This window comes from Microtus oregoni, unplaced genomic scaffold (genome assembly GCF_018167655.1).
Source record: "Microtus oregoni isolate MIOR12 unplaced genomic scaffold, Mior012 000018F_ref0000195, whole genome shotgun sequence".
Lineage (NCBI taxonomy): Eukaryota > Metazoa > Chordata > Mammalia > Rodentia > Cricetidae > Microtus > Microtus oregoni.
Genome location: NW_024543077.1, coordinates 17,997,566 through 18,019,570, shown reverse-complemented (window position 1 = coordinate 18,019,570; position 22,005 = coordinate 17,997,566). Strand labels below are relative to the sequence as shown.

The following is a 22,005-nucleotide window of genomic DNA, read 5'->3' as shown; positions in this document are numbered from 1 at the left end:
CCAGGCTAGAGCTAGGATGCTAAGCCTGCTAAAGGTCACCTTGGGAAAGGCACTATCCACACAGGAAGCCAGAGCTGGCTACCTCTCTTCCGTTGCGGCTCTTCCCAGCGTTCCACAATTTTCTCAGCTATGCTTTTCAGATAATTTCTTTAAAACTTCACCCCTCAAAATTATAACAAAGATGGAATTGGGGCGCTATAGCTTTATACTAGAAATTAACTTCACAGGTGCTTAAATTGAGCAGTATTTAGAAATATAGCACCGAAAGCACACCACAGTCTCTAAATAATAACAATCAGCACAGTGAAAAGTCATAGTATCTGTTTAGCTTACTAGCTAAAAATCTGGCTTGTCTGACAGTGTGTGCAAAGCCATTATCAGCCCTTCCCTTGCTTATTGTACATTGAAAAATCCAATGGGTCTCTCTATTCTTATCCAGACTTTCCTCAGCCCATTCCTTGCAGACAAGGAGTGTTGTGACAATTGCATAGATTTCCATACATCCAATGGGTACTTTAAAAAAATTGAGATATTTTTGTTGAGTTATAAACTATTTCCCGATAGTAAATATCCATATTGTTAAAAACAAAGTCAAGGGGGACATATGACTACATATTCACTATGGCAGGGCTGGGGTGTGGCTCAGTAACATAGCATTTGCTTTGTATGCATAAAACCCTAGGTTTCATCCTCAGCACTACACCCAAACCAAAAATACCCCAGGTCAGTATGACAATACTTAAGATCACCACCCTCACAACAAACAAGCAAACCCTCCTTTCCTCCCCTTCATCCAGGCCTCTTTTTTTTTTTATTTTTTATTTTTTCAGGCCTCTTTTTTTAAAAATTTATTTATTATGTATACAGTATTCTCAGTATTCTGTCTGCATGTATTCCTACAGTCCAGAAGAGGGCACCAGATCTCACTACAGATGGTTGTGAGCCACCATGTGGTTGCTGGGAATTGAATTCAGGACCTTTGGAAGAGCAGGCAGTGCTCTTAACCACTGAGCCATCTCCCCAGCCCCTCCAAGGCTCTTCTTTAGGTGTGTCAAGCAACACCTCTAGGATGACTGGTAGCGTTCCTTTTTTTTTTCTCTTACCTCAGCCCTTGACTTAAAGAAGGAAGTTGCATAAAGTTTTCCAGCATTTTGCAAAACATTACATCATGCATGTTGCCCATAACTACAACGTTTCATAGTGTGAAACTGTGAACCTAATCCCAGTGGCCGCCCCAGGGTTCCTGGAAAGGGAAGTGAGGGAGGCCTGCAGTGAGTCATTACATGAAGAGAGGCAGTGGGAGCTTGCTTCCTATGTTAGTCTTTCAAAGTCAGGCAATATTTCCTTTAGTGAGGATAAACCTGCGACCATGACAAGAGAGAATGCTTTCTTAACTGGACGCTTATTCTCTAAACATTCACTATACTAGTTCAGAAATTTCCACAAATTCAACTTTCTTCTAAATATCTGGTTTTCCATTCAGTGCTGATTTTGAGGGTTGTGAGTTCCTTTCCCAGCCTTGGCGGATGCGCGTCAGGGTCTTGTCTATGCACGGCAGTACGAGGATGAACTTCATCACCAGCACCGTGCACGGGATGATGAGGGCTAAAATATAGGCTGAAGGAAGGTTCCACCTTAGAATCCCAGGGCTGAGGAATCTCTTCCCACCGTACACCAAAGTGTGGGCTGTGCACAGGACCAGGGTCAGATAACCCAGTTTGGACTAAAAACAAAAACAAAAACATGGGTGTTAAGTCCTCCACATCGTAAAGGGAAGTGTTGCATACAATGACCACAAACACATGATAGATACTATTATAATACTTAGGACACCGCTAGATCTAGAAAAGAACTATAACATTTTTTAAGATGGTAACTATTTCATCAAAAATATAAAAAGACTTGTTTATTGATAACATGCTAGTTTTATTTTCTCCTGGCTTGATTAAAAAAAAAAACAGGTCCTAAAAATAAACTCTTTTAGATTAGACATAATGCGCTGTTTTGATCAACAGAGGAAAATTTCTTTATTGATCATCTTATCCAGAGATCAGAAACAAATGGCTTCCACAAGTTCTATGTTCTTCTCTGTTACTGGTCAAAGCCAGCTGCTAGCCGATTTCTATCACAGGAAGAAGAATGCTAAATTGTGGTTTTGGAATTCTTAGTTTTTCTTTTCTGTCTGAATTCTTTGAATTTGTCCTCGTTTGGCCTCTAGGAGAAACTGCAGGATTTGATAACCAAATCTAATTTCACTTGCTAATGGTTTGTTTTTATTATACTGGCGCATGGTCCAGCATGTGTGGGAGTTATCTGGAGGGCCTTTTCAAGCCAACAGCTGGGCTCCACCTTCGGAGCTTCTGGTTGCTCAGCTTGGGTGGTGCCTGGGGGCGTGGCCCGACGAGTTCCCTAGTGATGCTTCTGAGGCCCCTTTGGGTGAGACAGGCACTGTGAGGATCACTGGTCTCCAGGATAGTTCCTGCCTTTAATGAGGTTGTCTGGTGGTGGGTATGTAGAAAAAATGAATTTCTCTCATACTGACCAGGAATAAGTCTAAGGTGATGATACTTATCAAATATCGTGGAAGTTTAAGCATGACGGTATATCTATCCTTTCTTATCAGTATGTCCCGATTGCACAGTTGAATTCAGAAGGTGAAAATTTGTCTTTGGGTTCTTTTCCTCCTTCTACCTGGTGCCTCCACAGGCTAGTTAATAGCTTGTTGAGTTTTTTCACTCTATACTCTCAGTGGCTACTCTGGGGGCAGTGAGAAATCTTGGCAAGATGTCCTGAGCAGAAAATTAAACCCTTCTGGAGTGTGCCTGTCAGGGTCACAATTCATCCTCTGCAGCGAACGGTTAATGAGCTGCCTGGGAAGTAAGGGAGCCAAGTGAAACATCAGGCAGGATAGCGCTTTGCAACACTACTAGCAAAACGCTGTACTCATTTTGCAATACTCGGACACTGAAATTGGAAGCACTTACCTGGACAAACCTGAACTCTCTCCAGTTGACCATGTTGCTCACCGATGGCAAGGAAGTGATTCCCAAGAGAAGAAACAGAAAAAATCCCAGGATTCCCAGCGCCAAGTAGGAATCACTAATCCAGGCTGCAGAGGTACTAAATGGGCTGTCTTTATTAGCCAGGGCCTATGAAAAGTTACAAACAATGAACATGGATTCTCTCTGCAGCTCATTCTTTCTGGGGTGCTGAACCACACCTCTACACGTTACTTGTCCAAAGCAAATTGTGTATCGCTCATTACTGATTGCTTAGGAACAGTTTTAGAAAAATACACTTGAATGTCTTGAGCAGAAAAGGTAATTGGTTCTTCTGCAATTTTGTTACAATTCTTGTTTCTAGGAGTCACATAGGGAGTTTTAATTTACCCTACATATCTTAAAATGAAGTCAGCATATATGTTAGCCTTCTTCAGCACATGACTTCGTGTTTCTCAAACAAAGCACAGTGTTCTCAAACAATCACATCAAAATTTCATTTTAAAATTCTATTTAGTCTCTCTCTCTCTCTCTTTCTCTCTCTCTCTGTCTCTCTATCTCTGTTATACAGAGACACACAAAGAGTTTGGGTCTTTCATAATGATTATGTCAAAATACAGCATTAAATCTTTCACATCACAGTGTGAGGGGAATCAGGCTGTGTAGTGTGATCCTTACTCAAGAAGCTTCCATGCGTTTGTTAGGGAATGTGTGAGGATATACTCATGGACACAGTGTTGGTGAGTTACTGACTAATAGCCTTTGAGACTATAATGAGATATACCAAGACTGTTCATTTCTAAACCAGACTTGTAGTATTTCTGCTGTAAATGCTGAAAGACTAGAGTTGTTTTATTTTTGAGTATTCATATGATAGTATTTGAATTTTTTTTCAGAATAGTTTAGTTTTCTGGCTAACTAAGGACAGCCACTTACAAGCCAAGCATGGATGGACTTCTAAGCACCCTTTTGTGAGATTGTTTGTGCTTCTGTAGAACATGTTTGGGCAGACTCCATATCTAGTAGACAGTGATTTAGACTTCAAAAAGAAATCTACATAAAACCAGAAGCTTGAAACCTAAGAGTTTGTGCTTATTGACTCTTACCCAAAGGAACTCTTGAGTCCCAAACCTGCCAGTTGGTCAGTGTCTCTGTGAGCCCAGGATTACAGTTCTAGAGCCAAATGAGTCTGAAATCTAAGTTTTATTCTCAGTAGTTCTATGTGATCACAAGTGGATTAATTTACAAGCCCAGGGATAATGTTTCTGATTTTTGATACTTTAAAAAAATGAAGATATTGGGTGGGTGTTACAATTCATGCCTCTAATCCCAGAACTTGGCAGGTGGAGGCAGGAAAACCATGAACTTGAGGCCAACCAGCCCTAAACTATAAACCGTCACAAACAAAACAAACAAACAACCCCCCAAAACCCCTAAAGATAAAGAGCAAACTTTGGGGAGCCACACTCTGCAGTTGTGAAGCGGGTTGTGCAATTTGCTTTAAGGAGTAGAGAAATACAGAGAAGAAACAGACCTGTGTAATGGTTCCGTTTCTCAGTCTCCAGCGTACGTAGTACCGAATAGGAATCACAAGAGTGTAGATGGCATGAAGAAAGGCAAATCCCAGTGCTACCAAGCCCAGCTGCTTTCTGCAAAGCATCCAATGATCAAGCCAGTTTGGGAATCGACGGTACTTTGTGCCTCGGTAGAGCTGCAGAACGGCCGCGAGAACACCTGGGAGGTACACCAAAGCGAGCAGGGTCAGCGCTGTTACGGGAAACACACGGTTGGGGATGGACACAGCCAGGCGAAACGTAGAGTCTGTCTTCCCATTCACGTAGGGGTATATCACTTCTCGTACAACACAGTACACGAAGAAGAAGACACACAGCACAGAGGACATGTAGAAAGGAAGCCTCCACATTGGGAATAGTTTCAGAGGGTAGTTCTCAATTTCCTTGGCTGCCACAAGAGATCCTTGATCCAACGGAGTGAGTCCAAGGGTACGGGCAATGTCCATCACTCTCTGCTTGGCTTTGCTATCATCCCCACAGACAAACACCTTAGTTAAAAGAATTAATTCCATAATTATTTTTTATTTAATAATTGTCATTAAACTTTATATGAGTATCATATAGAAAAATAGTATACTAATACTCTCAAAACAGAGATATGGAAATATCATATCTAGCAAGATGATGTTGTGAGCTGCATGTGTGTTCTGGGAGGTGAACGGCCATGCTTTTTGTTGAAGGTGATTTTAGGCACACAGTGCTGCTGTAGGATCGGTTCACTGGAGCCTGAGGAGTCTCATCTTTCTTCCGCGTGTGGGCGCTACATCATTTATGACGGCGGCTAATCTCAGTGGCATAAATGGAGCCCATCTCACACAAGTGGAAGAAGAGCCAGCCAGCTGTTAGTTTTTAGTATGGGCAGGAGGACCCCAGATTCGGACTTCATTTGGATCCATCAAGCTATTAATAAAAGTTGTGGCGCACATGAACCACAGTGGATGGCACTTCTCAATCAAACTCACGGAAGTTGTCCTTAGCACATACTAGAACATGAAATATTTACTGGGAATTTTATTTTGGAGTTTTATTCAGATAAGTACATATAGAAAAATTCACCTTCGAAAGGCTGAATGTGAGTTCATTTAACCTTACCTGCCGACTTGCATCTAGTGTTCCTGACTGGAGAGCCCAGGCTGAGATGGTATTGAATGCCTTGACCACACGGGCTCCTGGCACCAACTGAGCGAGGAACTCAGCATTCGATTCTGGATACTGATTGATCTTACGGTTGTTGCTGACATCTACCAATATTTTTCCACTGAGGTGGGCAGCCAATTCTGCTAGGCAGTCGTAATGCTCTCTGCGCATGGCCAGGATTATGACGTCAGACTTTGATACTCCCTCGGAGTAGCTCAAGACCTCTGCTCCTCTGGGCAGAAGGCTGGACATCTGGGGGTTTCGACTCCCAAAAACAACAGCATAACCACACTGAAGCATTTTAAATCCCAAGGATTTTCCAAAATCGCCTGTTCCAAAAATGCAGACAGTTTCTCTCTTTTCTGAGGAATTCACGGTCAGAGGGAGTGCGTCTGCACCCATTGTCTCCATTACTGAAAAACAAGCAAAGGGAATTAGAGGGGTAGAAATACAAAGGAGCTTACAGATCATCAGCTTGTAACAGAGACACCTCAAGACATTAACAGAAAAATGTGCAATATTTAAAAAAACAGCTGAACATCTTGCTGGGAAGCCAGCAACAGTCAGTGTTCAGTATTGATATTTCTACAACTTCACACAATAATCTAGGTTCCTCTAAAGTCTTTGGGAGCATAGTATGTCTTTTTTCAGGACAACTTTTCTCAAAATTTTTCTCAATTTTTATTGAAACTTTTAGCTAATCTAGAGGCTTTTGGGGGGCAGGTCGGGGGGGGGGGGGCTTCTGATTTTCAGTGATTTATTTTCTGTGGTGAGAAATGCTGTCTTCCTAGGGCTAGACAGTGAGCAAATATTTGTTAAGCATGAGCAGGTGGAACGTGAGAGTCAGAAGGAGCAGGGTTCTCCCTGTGTTCCAGGCAGTGTGCAGAAAGAGGGGGATACTGAATCATTAAAAAGATAAGCAAGGGAGAGAGAAGTCAGTAGAGAGGGTGCTCCCTAAAGACAATGCTTCATTTATTCAAGTGGGGTCACAGCAAAACTCAGTTGAGTCTGATGTGCAGCAAATAAAACCAGTGATCAGTCACTGTATCTTGCACATCAATCATGAAACATATATAAAGGTTGCACCATTTTTTTTTTAAAGGGAAGTTTGGAAAATTTCTCTTTCTGTTTGGCTCATGACAAAGTACTGTTATATTGGCTGGGCTTGTCTGAAGTTGTGCAACTGTAGAGCACACAGAAAATGCAGATCTTTGCACTCAGACAGGAGTCGAGGGGGTGAGGGATACAGGACTTTACTGCACCATCCCAGAACATGTGAACAACCAACACACTGACTTCTTCAGACCATTTGCAGATGCGCTCAGGGGGAATAAGCAGGGCACATGTGGGAAACTATCTGGGGCTGAGCAAAACTCTTCATATGGAAGTACGCTGGTCTTTGAAAAGTTCTTTGTAGCCATAAATGCAAGCTAGTATACAGCAAATTTGGCCAGACACTAATCAGTTAATGGCTATTTTTTTTTTTGTAGCTCAAATCTTCAAGCCACCGGAATGACAAACATTCTGTTCTGTACACCTGCTTTGTGTGTCAACAGACTGACTACTGTTCTCTTCCTTTCCCCCACTACTTTATTCTAATGGTTTTGCTCTCACATTGGATTGCTATATGCAGTAACTACAGAACTGGTGGATTTGCCAGTCAGAGAGACTAACTTCTTTATAGCAATATTCTCACAGGTTGCTACAAACAGTGATTCCAGGTGATTTGGACCATTTGACCACCAAAATAATGTGCTCTAACTTTCTGTAAAATTCTGTGAAAATGAAAATATTGACTATGTGGCACTAGTTTCTGGGTTAACTTTGTGTGCGTGTGTGTAAAACTCAAGGACAACTTTGGGTATTATCATCAGGGAAGGCTATCTACCTCCTTTGAAACAGGGTCTCATGGACCTGAAGCTAAGCAAGCTTAGGATGGCTGGCCAAGGAATCTAGAACCCATTTCTATTCACTCCCCACATGCTGAGATAATAAAAACCCTCTATGATTAGCATTTTTACATGGGTCTGGGGATCCAATTCAGGTCCTTATGCTTTTAAGATATGCACATTACAGACTGAGATCCCAGACCATTTTGCAAGAACTCTTACTAGCAACATGGCCTATTATTCAGACTCAGCTTCATCATCTTTGAGATGAGAGACAGTATCTGATTAAGCGATACTGAGGCTTAGACTAATTTGTTTATCTTAAAACAGTGCTTGAGACACAAATGCTCAAAACCCTGCTTATCTCTAGCAGGTTATTTAATCGATTTATTATCAAAGGGATATAAGCCACTAGTCATTTAATTACTATCTATCTAAAGGATATAACATGAGCATTAACCATGCTTTCATAACCGATTATTTTTAGTGTATAAAGATAATCTGAATTAGAGATCAGGATGTGCCTACTCTATCCACTATTTTTTTTAAATAAAATCCTGTATGAAATGGTTTTATGCCACATAAATTTATCAAAACACAGATGTAGAAATGAAGTATGAATTTATCTTATTTATATATTTTTTTCATATTTTAACTTAGTATTCTCTTAGGACATATCTTGCAGTTTAAGGTAACACCCTTGGGCTGTTATTCCAACTATTAAAATTTGTTTTTATTTTTAAAACTTAAGATTTGTCACTGGGCAAATTGCAGATGTAAAAACTTGACCCAGTAAGAGGCAGTGTGGTTTTTATATGCCTGGAGCACTTCCTTAATACTTGAGGAAGTTACAGAACCTCTACGGTTGACACTTTGTGGCCACACCACGAGCCTCACTTTAAGCCCTCCGGGTCCTGTTTCTAGTCTCTGGGCAGAGATTCTTGTCCCGGGCTTCCTTTAGATCACTGCGACTGTTCAGCATTCAGACATAAACAGCCCATGGGCACCACAGACCAACAGGGAGCCAGCCTCTGTGGCCTCTGTCTTTCTTCTGCAGCTCGGCTTTCTTCAGCACTGCATCTGACGCATTTCTTCAGCTTCTCACATGGCTCCAGAGGAGAAGAGAACTCATTATCCACGGCTGGGGTTGATCTAATTCCCTCTTGTACCGTCTTTCCCGTGTTCCCCGGCCGTGCCCTCTGTCCTTCTCTCCATAACCCATCGGCCCACAACCCTTTATTATGACTCCGCTAGCAAGATAAGCCACGATAATATGATTTTTTAATGAAAAATATTATCAGACTTAAAGTTACTGTAATCCCAGCCTCTGGCTTCCATCTTTGGAAGCTCTTCCCCTGTGCCCCTCAAACCGTGACCCCTCCCCTAGGAGGGTCAAAGGATACGTGGTTTTCCCTTTTCATCTCTGATGGTAGCGTTGGAGACTTCCTGTTGCCCTCAGGGCACCCCGGGTGCAGGTGTCTATTTAAACCTGGATATCTTTTAATCTGGTCTGATTTGGCTTGACTGGGATTATTTTGCATCGGCGAGAGGCTCAGTTTAGGAAATATCCCTAACAGTTACCATGGTTGGAACAGTGAAGTCAATAATGTGGGAGAAGTTAGCAATTCTTTGGAGCATTTTAATTCTTAGCTCTTGGAAAAAAATTATTCTAATTATAGGTGTTCACAGAAATAGCATGTATGCATAGGGCATCTCTTACAGTAAGTGTTGTACAAACAGGGCTACCGCACGTTTGTGCATCGAAATAACTGCATGCAAACCTGAGTTCATGAAGGCGGTAAGGATTCTTGCTCAGAGTTTCCCAAAATTTCCCACTCTACTTTACTTTTAGATACAAAATGGAGGAAAACAGGAAATAGTAAGAAAGCAAGCAAACAGTAAGAGCATTTACCGAAGGTAAAGTGGGTTAAAGAATTAAAGCAGCCAGATTCTCTTGCCCTCAGCCCTGTGGGCACTACACAGCGTCAAAAGAACAGGAAGGCGTCTCCTAGCTTTGAAAACCTCCAGGGCTGCTTTACTTCCTATGGAAACACCTTCCAGAGAGGTTCCTTGACTGAAGTGCGGTTCAGTGGTGCGTGGAGGAGGGCACCTGGAGCGTACGATGGGGGGTGTGTGTATGTCGCTGAACGACGACACGCACGGGACACGGGGTGGTTGTGGGGTGTGTGTGGGGGAAACACGGAATGCAAAGTGATTCCACGGGAGTGTTTACTTAGGTTAGGGATTAACGCACAATGAAGCAGCGGCCAAATGGCAAAGGTGACTTTGATGGTCTCAGAGACAGTTGTCTTGAGGTGAAGAATCCTGCCCCTGATGACCCCCCCCCCCCCACGTGTCAGCCTCCACCCAGGCATGTAGAGATGAGGCCTCCTGTGAGAATGAGAATTGCTGGGAGTGGGGGTGGGGGCTGAAGCCACTAAGTCAGTTCCAGCACCTGGCATCCCTGTCTGCCATTTCTCTTCATAGCCACTCCCGTCTGTGTCCAGAGGGCTCCAGTTTGGAAGCCACTAAGTCGCTCTCTATAGTTGTCTTTCTGAGGCCACCACGGAACTAACCCGCACACACTACATACACAAGTAATGGCTTTCTTCCTTGCCTTGCTTTTCACTCGGCATAAAACCTGAGATTCACCCAGGTTTTCTCAGCTTTGCCTCCTTATTTCTGAGTAGCATTCCGCAGCAGAGGTGAATACAACTTGACTGAAACAAATGCTTTGGGAGACCAAATCCAGAGCTTGCACGGGCCAAGCACGGCTCTACCACCGAGTTGCAGTCCCAGTCCTAGAGTTACCTGCGTCTAATGCCGGACCTAATGAACACTCATGTTTTGGCATGAGAGTAAGTTTACATTTGTTTGGAACAATTGCACCCCGGTTCAATTACTGAGGCACTTGGCACGTTCATACCCAGTTTTATATGGAACCGCGTAACTCTTGTCCAGTGTGGCCACACAGCCCTACAGTCCTACTTGGCGGTTTATGAGTTCCGGTATTTTTCATTTTGGCCACTTTGTCATTTCAATGTGGTTTTAATTAGCATTTTCGTAATGGTTGAGGGCACCGAACACCTTGTTAGGTACTTACTTACCATTTGCATGTCACCCTCAGTAAGACATTGCTTCATGTCTTTTGTCACTTTTCTCTCCCTCCTTCCCTCCATCCTCTTCTCCATCCATCCCTCCCTCCCCAGAAATAAAGTTTTACTCTAATTCAGGCTGGCCTAGAAAAAAGCCCAGCCCATCATCAGAGAGGCTTCACCTGGATACTGTTAGAGTGGATGCAGAGGTCCACAGCCAAACATTAGGTGGAGCTTCCCCAGGAACTGCGTGGAAGAGCAGGTGAGCTGGAGAGCACTAGGAGAACAGTGTCTACAGAATAACTAAGTCTCACAGAAACTGAAGGGACAATTGCAGAGCCTGTATGGGACTCTGAAAGGTCCTCGGCATATATGCTGTGCTGTGTAGCTTGGTGTTCTTGTGGGGCTCCTAACAGGGAGTGTGTGAGGGGTGTCTTTCTTTTGCATGCTCTTGTGAATCTTTTCTTCCCACTGGGATCCCTCATTCAGCCTTGATAGGAGGGTTTGTGCCTCGTCTTATTGTAAGTTGTTATGTCGTGTTCGGTTCATATCTCTGGGAGAGTTGCTCTTTTCTGAAGGGAAATGGAGGAGGAGTGAATCTGGGGGAGGAGGAAAAGTGGGTGTGGGGGAGGGCGCTAAAAGGAGTGGATGGAGGGGAAACTGATCAGGATTTATTGTATGAGAGAAGAATAATAAAAAAAGTTTTTACATTTAATGACATCAACTTTTGATTCTTTTATTTTGTAGATTATTCTGTTGATATCTAAAAGCCCTCCCTGAAGTTTAGGTTCTAGATAAATTTCTAAAAGTATAAAAGTTAACTCTATGATCTATTTTTAGCTTTTTTACAAAGTTTAAGGCTTAGGTCAGTGTACGTGCATGTGTGTCCTATGTAAGTTAACTATATGCATATCTATCATTTGTTGAGATACTATCCTATTCTATTAATTGCTTTTGTACCTTTGCTAAAAATCAATAAATAGTCCATGTCGGTGTGGCTCATTTTCTGGGGTCTCTATTCTGCTCTACTGATGTGTGTGTATGTGTATGTATCTGTTCCTTTGTCTATACCATACAATACCGATAGCTGATAACTATAAATATATGCATGCATATATATTTGATAGAGTGGTTCTTTCTGCTATATTCTTTAAAGACTATTATAGCTAGTATAATTCCTTTATCCATGTAATTTGTAGAATAATTTTGTATATACACAAACATTTCTTTTAAGTGCTTATACTTTTAAAAAAATTTTAATGTTTTAAAAATTCAAATTTGTAACACAAATTAATTGAAATTTTGGGAGAAAAAATATAGGCTGCATTAAAATATTAATTGATTGGGCTGGGAAGATAACTCAATTGACAAAGTGCTTTCTCAGTGTAAGCTTGAGGGCCCGAGTTCAACATTAAGTTAGCGCTCAAGTTAAAGGTGTGGCGTGTGCTTGCAACCCCAGGGCTGCGGAGGGGAGAAAGAAAACTCTAGACTCCCTCTGACGTCTTTAGTTCTGAAGAATCCAAAGACAATTCCTACGTAAAGACTCACCCTGTTATTTGCACGCACCACTGCGGTCAGTTTATTTATTAGCTAACCCAATGTCACATATGTATGCAAACTAAAAATGCAAAACTAAGTTTCATATGAAAAAGTTTGGAGGCGATAAAAAGCAAAACTAAAGAGACCACTTTCATCAACACAAGAACCAGCTTTCAGCTTCAGGAAGTGGAATGTTGGGCTAAGGCAAGCGGAGAGGACCTCTATCAAAAGGGGGGTTGGAGGAGTGTGGGTGGAGGGGGGGCGCATACGGGTATCTTTCTTCCCACCACACTTTCCTGACTTTCTTTCGTCATTAAAGACATCGTGGGATCACTAAGGGCTGTGGAAATGTGTACTTCTATACTTTATAGTGTCCTAAAATCGAGTGGTTCTGAGCCCCAGCTGCACCTTCAAGTAGGGGAAAGTTTGCACAAAACCTAGATGACCAGACTCTTTCTGATCAGTCCTCATGCCTTCTCCATAGTCTTGGCTGAAAACTGGATTTCCTCTCTTTACAAGAAACCAAAGGCAGACTGAGGCCTGAGTGTGCAAGCCTCACAAGGGACAGAGTCAAAGAGTGCCAGGCTCAAGACTTGGCATCAGATCACAGGTAGCTTTTCTCCGTCTCATCTGTCAAGGAAATCTTACAGAGTTATTACCCATACTCAGAAAACCTCAAGTCTCCCATGGAGTTCCTTAACAGCAAATCATACATAGGAAAGCATAGCAGCAGGTAGTCATGTAGATGAACATGTAGTCTGACTCTTCCTCCATTGAGAATTTAGCTTCAGGTTCTGAAGTCATGCTTTAAACACCTGAATTCCTCAGACACTATTCCTCCTGGACACACACACACACACATGCCCACTGAGGATGAAGGGACACAGAATGCAGACTTCTTATAAAGTGTTTTGACTCCCTGGAAGTAGAAAGTCAGAACTCTGAATCTGTAGGCTTCAAAACCTGTCTGTGCATTATTATAAAAAATTGGACAATGTGCACATAAATAATAAATAGGCTGGTTTGGAGGGAAGTAAGTACTTCAAAGAATACAGAACAGGGCCATAGAAGAAAAATTGCTATGAGGGAGGGGCAGTTAAATTTTGAGTTCAGGTCAATGTGAACTTCTGTAAGCAGGTGCCTGTATATAAGGATTACCAGATTTAATAAATAAAAAGCACACAATTCCAATTAAGTTTGGATTTCAGTTAAATAATGAATAATTTTTAGAGCATCTATATCCTTTGCAATATCTGAAGCACATTTACACCAAAACACCTATACTGTGAAATTCAGGTTTGACTGGGATAACGCATTTTTTTCTGGTATCTTTCATCAAGCTGAACCCGTGCAGCCAGTTGGGAAAGTGAGCATGTATACATTATCTGAAATGGTAATAAAGGCGATATTTACAATATCACTGTTTAAAATAGTTTAATTTGAACAGGAGGCAGTCCTAGCACCAATGGCGACCAAGGCAGGAGAGCTGTTTTGAGTTTAAGGCCAACCTGGGTTCTAGAGGGATACTAGGCTGGCCAGGGTTACACAGACCCTGACTCATAAAGCAAGAGTCCAGGTAGCTAGCTAGCGTAACAGAGAAGCCATACTCGGTACTCCCTGGAGATTTTCTCAGTTGTCATATGAAATGGAAGGTTACCAGATAGTGCTATGTGTTTGCAGAACTCTGTGACTGAGCGCTAGCTGAAGAATATGACGGATTCGCTGAGAAGAAACTCCAAGCCTGTGAAGAGCATGCATTCTAATGGAATAAGGATCATAAAACTACAATAAACCATTAATCACAAGAATAGATCGACACCATCAATGCTTGTCATACGAAGCTTGTACCTATTAACAGTAAAAATAAAATAATGCATACTGAAGAGATTTAAAGCTCACAAAAACTAATTTTCAGACTGCCTATCTAATATTCGTTCCTTTTTTTTGTGTTGAGGAGACAGACTCTCACGTAGCTCAGGTTAGCTTTGAACTCCTAGCTGAGGATGGCCTTGAACTTTTGATTCTCCTGCTCCACCTTCTTGCGATTACCAGAACTTACTAGAGTCAAGGCTTTGTGTGTGCTCTGCCAACTGAGCAACCGCCCTACCCAAGCTGTGTTTGCTTCTCACACATGCATGTTGTTGCCCATTCTTTTACTACTATGTCAGCTTAAGTAAAAATTACAGCAAGCTCACAGCTGAATACATCACCCTTTTGTGATTTCCACAAAACCTGCTGGTAACTGTGTAAAGTTACAGACATTTTGTTGTTCTTAAATGGTTTTGCCATGTAGTCCAGGCTGGCTTAGAACTTGTTATGTAGCCAAGGCTGGCCTTAACGTAGGATTCTCCTGCTGAAGCCCTGGGTGCTAAGAGAACAGGTGTGCCCCCCAGAGTCCATCCAGAAGTTGCTGCCTTAATATCCCTCAACTGCTCATTAGTTGCTGAAAAATAGATCGTATCCGAGAAATGCTGTTCGCGCAGGGAAGCTTATTCGATGATGGCTAATCTGTGTATCATTTTATTAACCAACAGGATGGCATATGAGACATAGGTACTCTGCACAAACTGATCAAGTCACAAGAATGTAATGAAAAGTAACCTTCACATTAAGGCTGTACGGTTTATACACTCCCATGTGAAACGCTCATGCCGGCTGGGAATGAGCTGTGATAGTAGCTGGGCACTAGTAGTTCCGTCAGGAGTCCTTACTCCCTTCCAGAGATGGTAACACCACAGTAACAGAGGCCTATTACACATTTTAATTCCAGTGTAGGAAATTATTTTTAATATGTTCTTTACTGATATTCTAGTTTGTTTGAGCATCACGTGGATACATGTTGTCACGTTGAGATCTCGGCACTATCTGTCAGGGTAAAGTAAGAGAGCTTTATGGTTTCCTGGCTGTACAGGTTAGAGATCTGCTGTCTGGGCTTCTTAGCTCATCTTCTTGGGGCCTGGGGCACATGACGTGGCCAGAGATTCAGCCATGTCTTGGTTAATTTGCCTTGACCATTGCTGGCATTTTATATCTGGACCAACTTACAAATCACCAACAATTTGGAGCCAGAGGTCACCACCAGCAGAGAGGGCATTCTTCTCTCACTGACGGCAGGGTTTATACATCTCGGTGGTTTATATGTGTTCTATGAGCAACTGCTTAGCTTGGCCTCTCCAATAATTCACCAAACATTTAGTGTCAGCTAGTGGGCTGGTTACTGTCAGAGATGTTTAGGAAGTGGTTTAATTATTTTAATTTTCAAGAAATTTTATTCAAATGAAATGTCACTGGGAATTATTATTGATAATATAGATACTGATAACTGCTAAACCAGTTAGGGGGCAGAAGGGTTTTTCTGTCTCCCCAGAAACACTTCTCACGGGGCTTTCCATTCTGTTTTAAAATATCTCCTTGCCATTTTTAGGAACTTCTGGGGATCGCTTGGTCTTTCTTCTCTGGGGTAACACTTGAGGCCATTTGTAAAGCAGTTCTCTAAGGGATGGGCCCCAAGGGCTCTAAGAGGGTCACTAGGAGGTGACAGAATATCCATCCCATCCTTTTGTTATACTCTGATGCCCACACTGCAGAGCAGAGCGAGCTGGTAAATGCACTTCAAGAAAACAGCTTTTCCCTTCAATAGCCAAGATTTTCATCTGATCTCCCTCTCGTGGGTGGAGTTACCTTACAGGGCAGGAGCCTGAAATCAGGTGTGGAGAGTTTGAACGAAGGAACTCACCCCGGGCTGCATGTTAGGACGGTTTTCCTCCGAATCAGTTACCACTGCAGCAGCGTTTCCCCCACGGCCCGTGCTTCTCTCTCAAACAGGGCCTGTGACCACGGAGCCGGGAAAGCAGTTGGGTGGGCAGATGAAGCCCCTTTTCTTATCCTGATTGTATTTTATGTCTACATCTTCCCATAGGGGCATCACTTCCTCCAAGGCTCCCAGGTTAATTTTGAAAACAATCTATGTGGTTTCCAGCACTGCAATAAAGGCCCCATACTCCTTCCTCCCCACACATTGGGCCAACACCATTTGGCCTATCAATCGAATAGCTGTAGACATTTGCTTCCCAAAGGGAGCCTCTGTGTACCGCCTTCACCAAAAATAATCTTCAGTTTTTCAGGAGTGACTCAAAACTGTAGTAAGGATAACTTAGAATCTCAATCTAGCAGAGGTCTACAACGAGCACATTAGTGTTAATTGCAGTGAACCATTTACTAATTAACTTCGCTTCAATCTTCACATTTCTTATACTATTTTTCCCTATTTCTTTGTCAAAGAACCAAACATGCTAAACAAATCACCCTCCAACTTCTGTAGTGCGAAGAATCAGGTAGCAGCAAGGTAGTGAGTTTATGCATATAAGAACACTTGGCTATGAATAGGGTCTTTTGAATGGTTTGTGGGCTTCACACTCTGATGCCAGCCCAGTAACGTATGGAAACTGAAGAAACACCACTTCTACAGTTTTGTATATTAATAAAAGAGAATTATAATAATTTTGATGATTTCTATGTAAAAAAACCAACCTTAAACTTCTCTTCAAATGGCAGGGTTAGAGGTGGACTTTGACGGTGTTAACTGAAAGAATAGCGATATCATCCATACTCATTGGCTAGGTACCTCTTTGGGTAGCACTGTTCCAACACAGAAGTCGTGTTCTCAGGAGTGATTTGCTAAACTTTCCTATTTCGGGATATTTATGATAGCATCCCTGTGCCACGCATTGTGTTGGGCAAAAGGATGAAGTGAGGAATCAGGGGGCCACTGTTCTCAGGGAGATGGGGTCTCAGGGAGAGCGCAGATCACAGGCAGACCACTAACATGCGTGCAAGAAGGCCACGCACAGGGATGTACAGACACTGGGAGTTCCCATCAAGGACACTGATCTGCTCGGAGATGGCACAAGAACATTTAGTAGAGCCTGCCAGAGTCGCTTCAGCCACCATTTAACTTGGGCTCAAAGCTAAATTTAGAGCTTGCATAGTATATATTTTAAAAGGTGTAGCTCAAAGACGCATACTTCCCACTGAACACTAATTATCTCTCTATGCCCTAAATCCCCAGCTTTGCCCACTAAAGGTACGGTAGGAGATCCAACTTTGCACTTAAGACATTTTATTTCCTTTAATATTGGGTGCAGAGACCAAAGGGACTATCCAGTTTGTGTTCTAACAACTTAAAAATGTTTATTTTTAATTGCATGTGTGTGTATGTGTGTGTGCGCACATGCACGTGTGTGTGTATGTAGGTGCCCAAGAAAGCCAGGGGCATTGAATCCACCTGGTGCTGTAGTTTCGCTGGTTGTGAATTTCTCGGCATGGCCTCTGGGAACTGAACTTAGGTCTTCTGCGAGAGTATGAACTATTTCTCCAGCCCCACTGATAACTCTTTTTAGAGATGCGCTATATCCTTAGATTGCTACTTTTTAGTCGTCTTTTAATTCATAATTACAACTCTGAACTTTTTAACGTTACCTTTCCTATACATTTTCTTTGCTTTTGAGAAGAAAAGTGAACTTTATTCGGATGTTAGGAACAATGATGTCCTTTAAATGGAAAAGGACCATACGTCTAAGCCACTTCCATGAATATGCTCCCGCCAAAGCACGACGAAGGGAGAGCTCTCCACACATGGGTGGAGAGACTCTGACCATGGTGCAGAATTTAGATCGGCATATCAATGGCCTGCCTGCTTAATTACAGTGGAAATATTTGTTTTCATAGACCAGTGCATTCTTTTTTTCAATGACATGTTTCTGAAAGACAATCTTCAAACAGCATAACTGTCCATTGTTCTTTATTCTTCAATAATTTTGGCAGAAAAATTATTTCTATATAGCCCAAGTCATTTTCTTATCACACATTGCTTTAAGCGTTCATTATCCTTTAGTTATTTCCTTAGTTTTATTCTTTGCAGTGCTGATTTCTCCTTAACAAAAGAGCAGATGTTAATTAGAACCATTTGGAAAGGACCTGGAAGTCACCGAGAAGCATCTTAGTTGGTTTAACATATCATGTAGAGAGAGCGCAAGAAGTCTTCGTCGTTAACTAATGAGCCCTTCTCTGTGGATGTGCGCAGGTAACCTCAGAGACCCTGTCTTTGTGTAAACCCCATTTTGGTTATTATCTAGTCTAATCTCTAAATAAGTTCTAAAGTCCATCCAGAGAAATTAACTCTGCCTGGCTTATTCCTGCTTCTTGTGGTGGGAATTTGGAGTAGACACTTGGGTATCTTTTTGTTTAGCTGCAGGTGGTAAACTGTCTCCTTAGATGACAGCTCAACCCAGGGCCCTAACAAGCCTTCCAGCTTTGCAGGTGACTATGTGCTTGCTGTTGGCTTTGCTTCCCTCTCAACAGTAGTTTGTCAGTCTTTTTAAGACTTTGGAGAAAATGATTTTTATAGCAGCTGATAAAAATACCTACATTTATTCATTTATTAATTGTGTCTGTGGGGTGTTCGCACATGTACCTCTTTGTGTGTGTGCACACACGCATGGAAGCTAAGAAGTCAGTGCTGGTTATCTGTCTGGATCATTCCCATCATATGTTTTAATTAGAATACATTAATTATACATAATAATGGGCCTCATTATAACATTTCTATACATGTACAAGACACATTTCAAACATATTTACTCCTCCTCTGTTAATTTCCCTTGCCTGCCTCCTACCTCTGCCGGCTTCTCATCTTTCTACCTAGCCTTCCTCCTCCTACCTAATGGTTCTTGCTAAACCTTGAGCTCACTGATTTGGCAAAGCAAACTGGCCAATGAGCTAGGGAATCCTTCCTGGAGCCACCTCAGAGCTGAGATAATCTGTGTGTGCCCTGGGAACCAGCTTTTTATGAGACGGCGGAGGACTTGAACTCAGATCCCCATGCTTCGGGGGCAAGTACGTTAGCCACTGACTATCTCTCCAGTCCTTAAGTTTATTATGAAAGGAGCTAGATGGTGAGGGCCATGAACAAGTGATGGGTGTTTCTGTGACTGCAGAATCAGCTCTGTATACTGTGAAAGCAGATTCTATGCCATTTGAACACTGGTACTGAGGATATAGGGTAATTTGGGGGTAACCCTTCCAGCGTGATGAAGTCCTCTAATGTTCTACAGCAAGCAAACCCACTTCTCTAAAGTGGCATGCACACACTGCAGGGCTTCATAGCTTTAGTATTTTATAAAAGGTTGTAAAAATCTATTTGGTTTCCTCTAAACAACAGTTAGTAAGCTTATGGGTGGCAGGTGCTATAGAGGCCTGGCCATGCGATGCTCCTTCCTCAATGCCAGTTGCTATGTGAAGTACAGCAAAATCGGAAAAGTCACCAATTGGAGAAAGCGCTATGACCCAATTTCGAAGTACACATGTACCATTTACTTTACAACCTTGAAGTCTGATGCTAGAGACTGTTCCCTCCTGTGTTCTGTGCTGGTGGTGTTTGCCATGCAGGTAGAATGGCTTTCACACCGTGCTAAATCACAGTGTTCCGAAAGACCCAGGGCCTTGCAAAGGCCATATCTCAAAAAAGTTACTGCCTCAAATAAATGTGCCATTTTATAAAATTATACCTACAGCATCAGAAAAAAAATGTTCTTTCATGTGAGTGACATTTATACGACCGTCATTTATCCAGAACTGGACATTCTCACACAGCAAGGCTGAAGAATGGCTTCGAAAGCCCAGAGTAGTCTCTGAATGATAAATGTGGTGAGGTTTTAAGATGCTCCCGTGAGAGCAGCTGGGTGGCTTCCTTACAAAAACGAAGCTTGCTTTATTATGAAAAGTAATTACTCCGTTATACCTGGAGCATTAGCAAGACTCCAACTCCTTTCGTACCCGAAGCATCTTAAGTCTTAAGGCTTTTTACCTTATAGAGCTGGACCCTGTGGATACTCTTGGACCAATAGACTTCCAGCTTAGATTTGGGGAAGGAAGAGAACTCTAAACACCCCCACCCTATGGCTCAGGCAACTGGCTTTCCAGGACACACCATTCACCTATTAAAGGGCCAGTGCCATTCAGAGAAAAATAAAAACGCCAACACAAAAGAAAATCCCCAAACCACCTACCACCTGCACAGACTTTCTGTCCCTTGTGCAGTAAACGGCATGACAAACTGTTTTTCTCTGGAAAAGCCATGGCTAAGCTGGTTAAGGATATTTAGATTAAGAACAAGGAAGAAGGAGTGCTCAGCCTCAGGTGTGAGGAAGTCCTCAGATCTAGTGTTAGACTGCTAGCCTGCACACTTACTGACTTCCAGGCTCCTTTCCCATGGTGCTTCAGATTTTTACGAAGCCAGATGCACGGAGAAAGAATCCAGCCCTGGGTATTTCTCCTCCGGAATCCCCTGCACAGTGATGAGTAAAACAACCCCAGGAAGCTAAAGATTGGCTGAATTGTTTAACTGATCCTGCTGCAGCTTTGGGCCAAGTGTGTGTGAGAGATATGGGGTGAGTTTGTCTATATCTCAGTATCAGCTTGCTGAAAAGTGGGGTCCAGAAAACAAGGGCTGGGGGTTGGCAGAGACAGAAAAGGGATCTCAGCCTCTGGCGAAAGCGACAAGGCAATAGCCAGGAAGTGACCCACCTGAGGGAGAGGCGCCCAGAGGGCGGTCGGTCAGGCGCAGCTGCGGTGGGCACTGGATGCCAGGCAATGCAGAGCGAGCTTGCCCGGCTGAGCTCTGCAACTGCCTTCAGGCTCTCGCCTTTAAAAAGCCGGAGAGCGAAGGGAGGGCCCTCTTGATTTCGCAAGAGAAGCTGTGAAGCAAAGTTTCCGGGAAGAGTTCAACCTGGGAATCCCGCGCAGCTGGAAGGACCAGAACTTTTTTGTTGCTCTGGCATGCAGATGCAGCCGCTTTACGCGGGCAAGCGGGGTTAAAAAGGGGTTTTCTGGAGCTCCTGGAATCGCTGCATCCCTGTCCAGCTGCAGCCCAAATAAAGGGGCAGGGAGGCGTTCCTTTCCAGCTGGAGCCAGAGGACACTGGGCAGCTAAGAAAGCAGCACCTAAGTAAGCAAGGACCTTAGGTGTATTCCTCTTAGTTGCCATCTTGTCTCTGTTCAGACGAAATAGTGGCATCTATCTACTTTCTGGATACCCGATTCTTACAGAGTTAGAACTTGAAAGATCTGGAATTTTCAGGTCTTCATTTCATTCGCAGACAGTTGTAGCTAAGTCCACAGGGGTTGTTCCAAGGCGCTACGTGGTACTGAAGCCCAGGTATGCACAAGCGTTTTGTATAATGGGTACCCTGCCTCCTGTTTATTTTAAGCCATCTCTACTTGGTAACAGTGCAAGGCAAATCTATGTAAATGGGTGCCATACTTTATTGTTTGGAAGAGAATGGCAAGGGGCAACACACCCACGCATGCATAAAAGAAGAAAACATTTTTTTTTCCTAAATAGTTTTGATTCATAGTTTGTTGAATGCACAGATTATAAAAAACATGGATACAGAGGACTGACGACTTATACAATTGAATTGGTGTGTCGTTCTATAGAGGTGCTCAGATCCACCAGTTTAAGGCCGAAAGGACCACGAAAACGTGGGGGAGGGGGGAGAACATTCCTATATTGCCATTTTGCAGTCTAAAACACAGAGTTCTCCAAGCTTGTCTCTCTCCTAACCATCTGCTGTAACTTGCAGCACATGCTTGCCAAGGATCCGATTCGCAGTCTCAGGGGAAGTGTGTTCTCGGCCCATCTGAGCCAGCCTCCTCTCGGCCTAGGCTGCAACTCTTCTCATGTGTCCTGTGGAGTCAGCTGAGGTTCCAGTGAC

At 42.9% G+C, this 22,005-nt stretch overlaps 1 protein-coding gene across 1 annotated transcript; it reads right to left on the bottom strand.

Moving 5' to 3' along the window:
- Positions 1 to 906: 906 nt before the first annotated feature.
- LOC121458639 (metalloreductase STEAP4-like) lies at positions 907 to 20,900 on the bottom strand. Its single transcript, XM_041667945.1, has 5 exons — positions 20,817 to 20,900; positions 5,666 to 6,123; positions 4,534 to 5,061; positions 2,985 to 3,149; positions 907 to 1,723 (listed from the first exon to the last, which is right to left on the bottom strand). Exons 2-5 carry the CDS (start codon positions 6,119 to 6,121, stop codon positions 1,460 to 1,462), a joined length of 1,413 nt encoding a protein of 470 aa, XP_041523879.1. The 5' UTR covers positions 6,122 to 6,123; positions 20,817 to 20,900; the 3' UTR covers positions 907 to 1,459.
- Between the last annotated feature and the right edge of the window lie 1,105 nt (positions 20,901 to 22,005).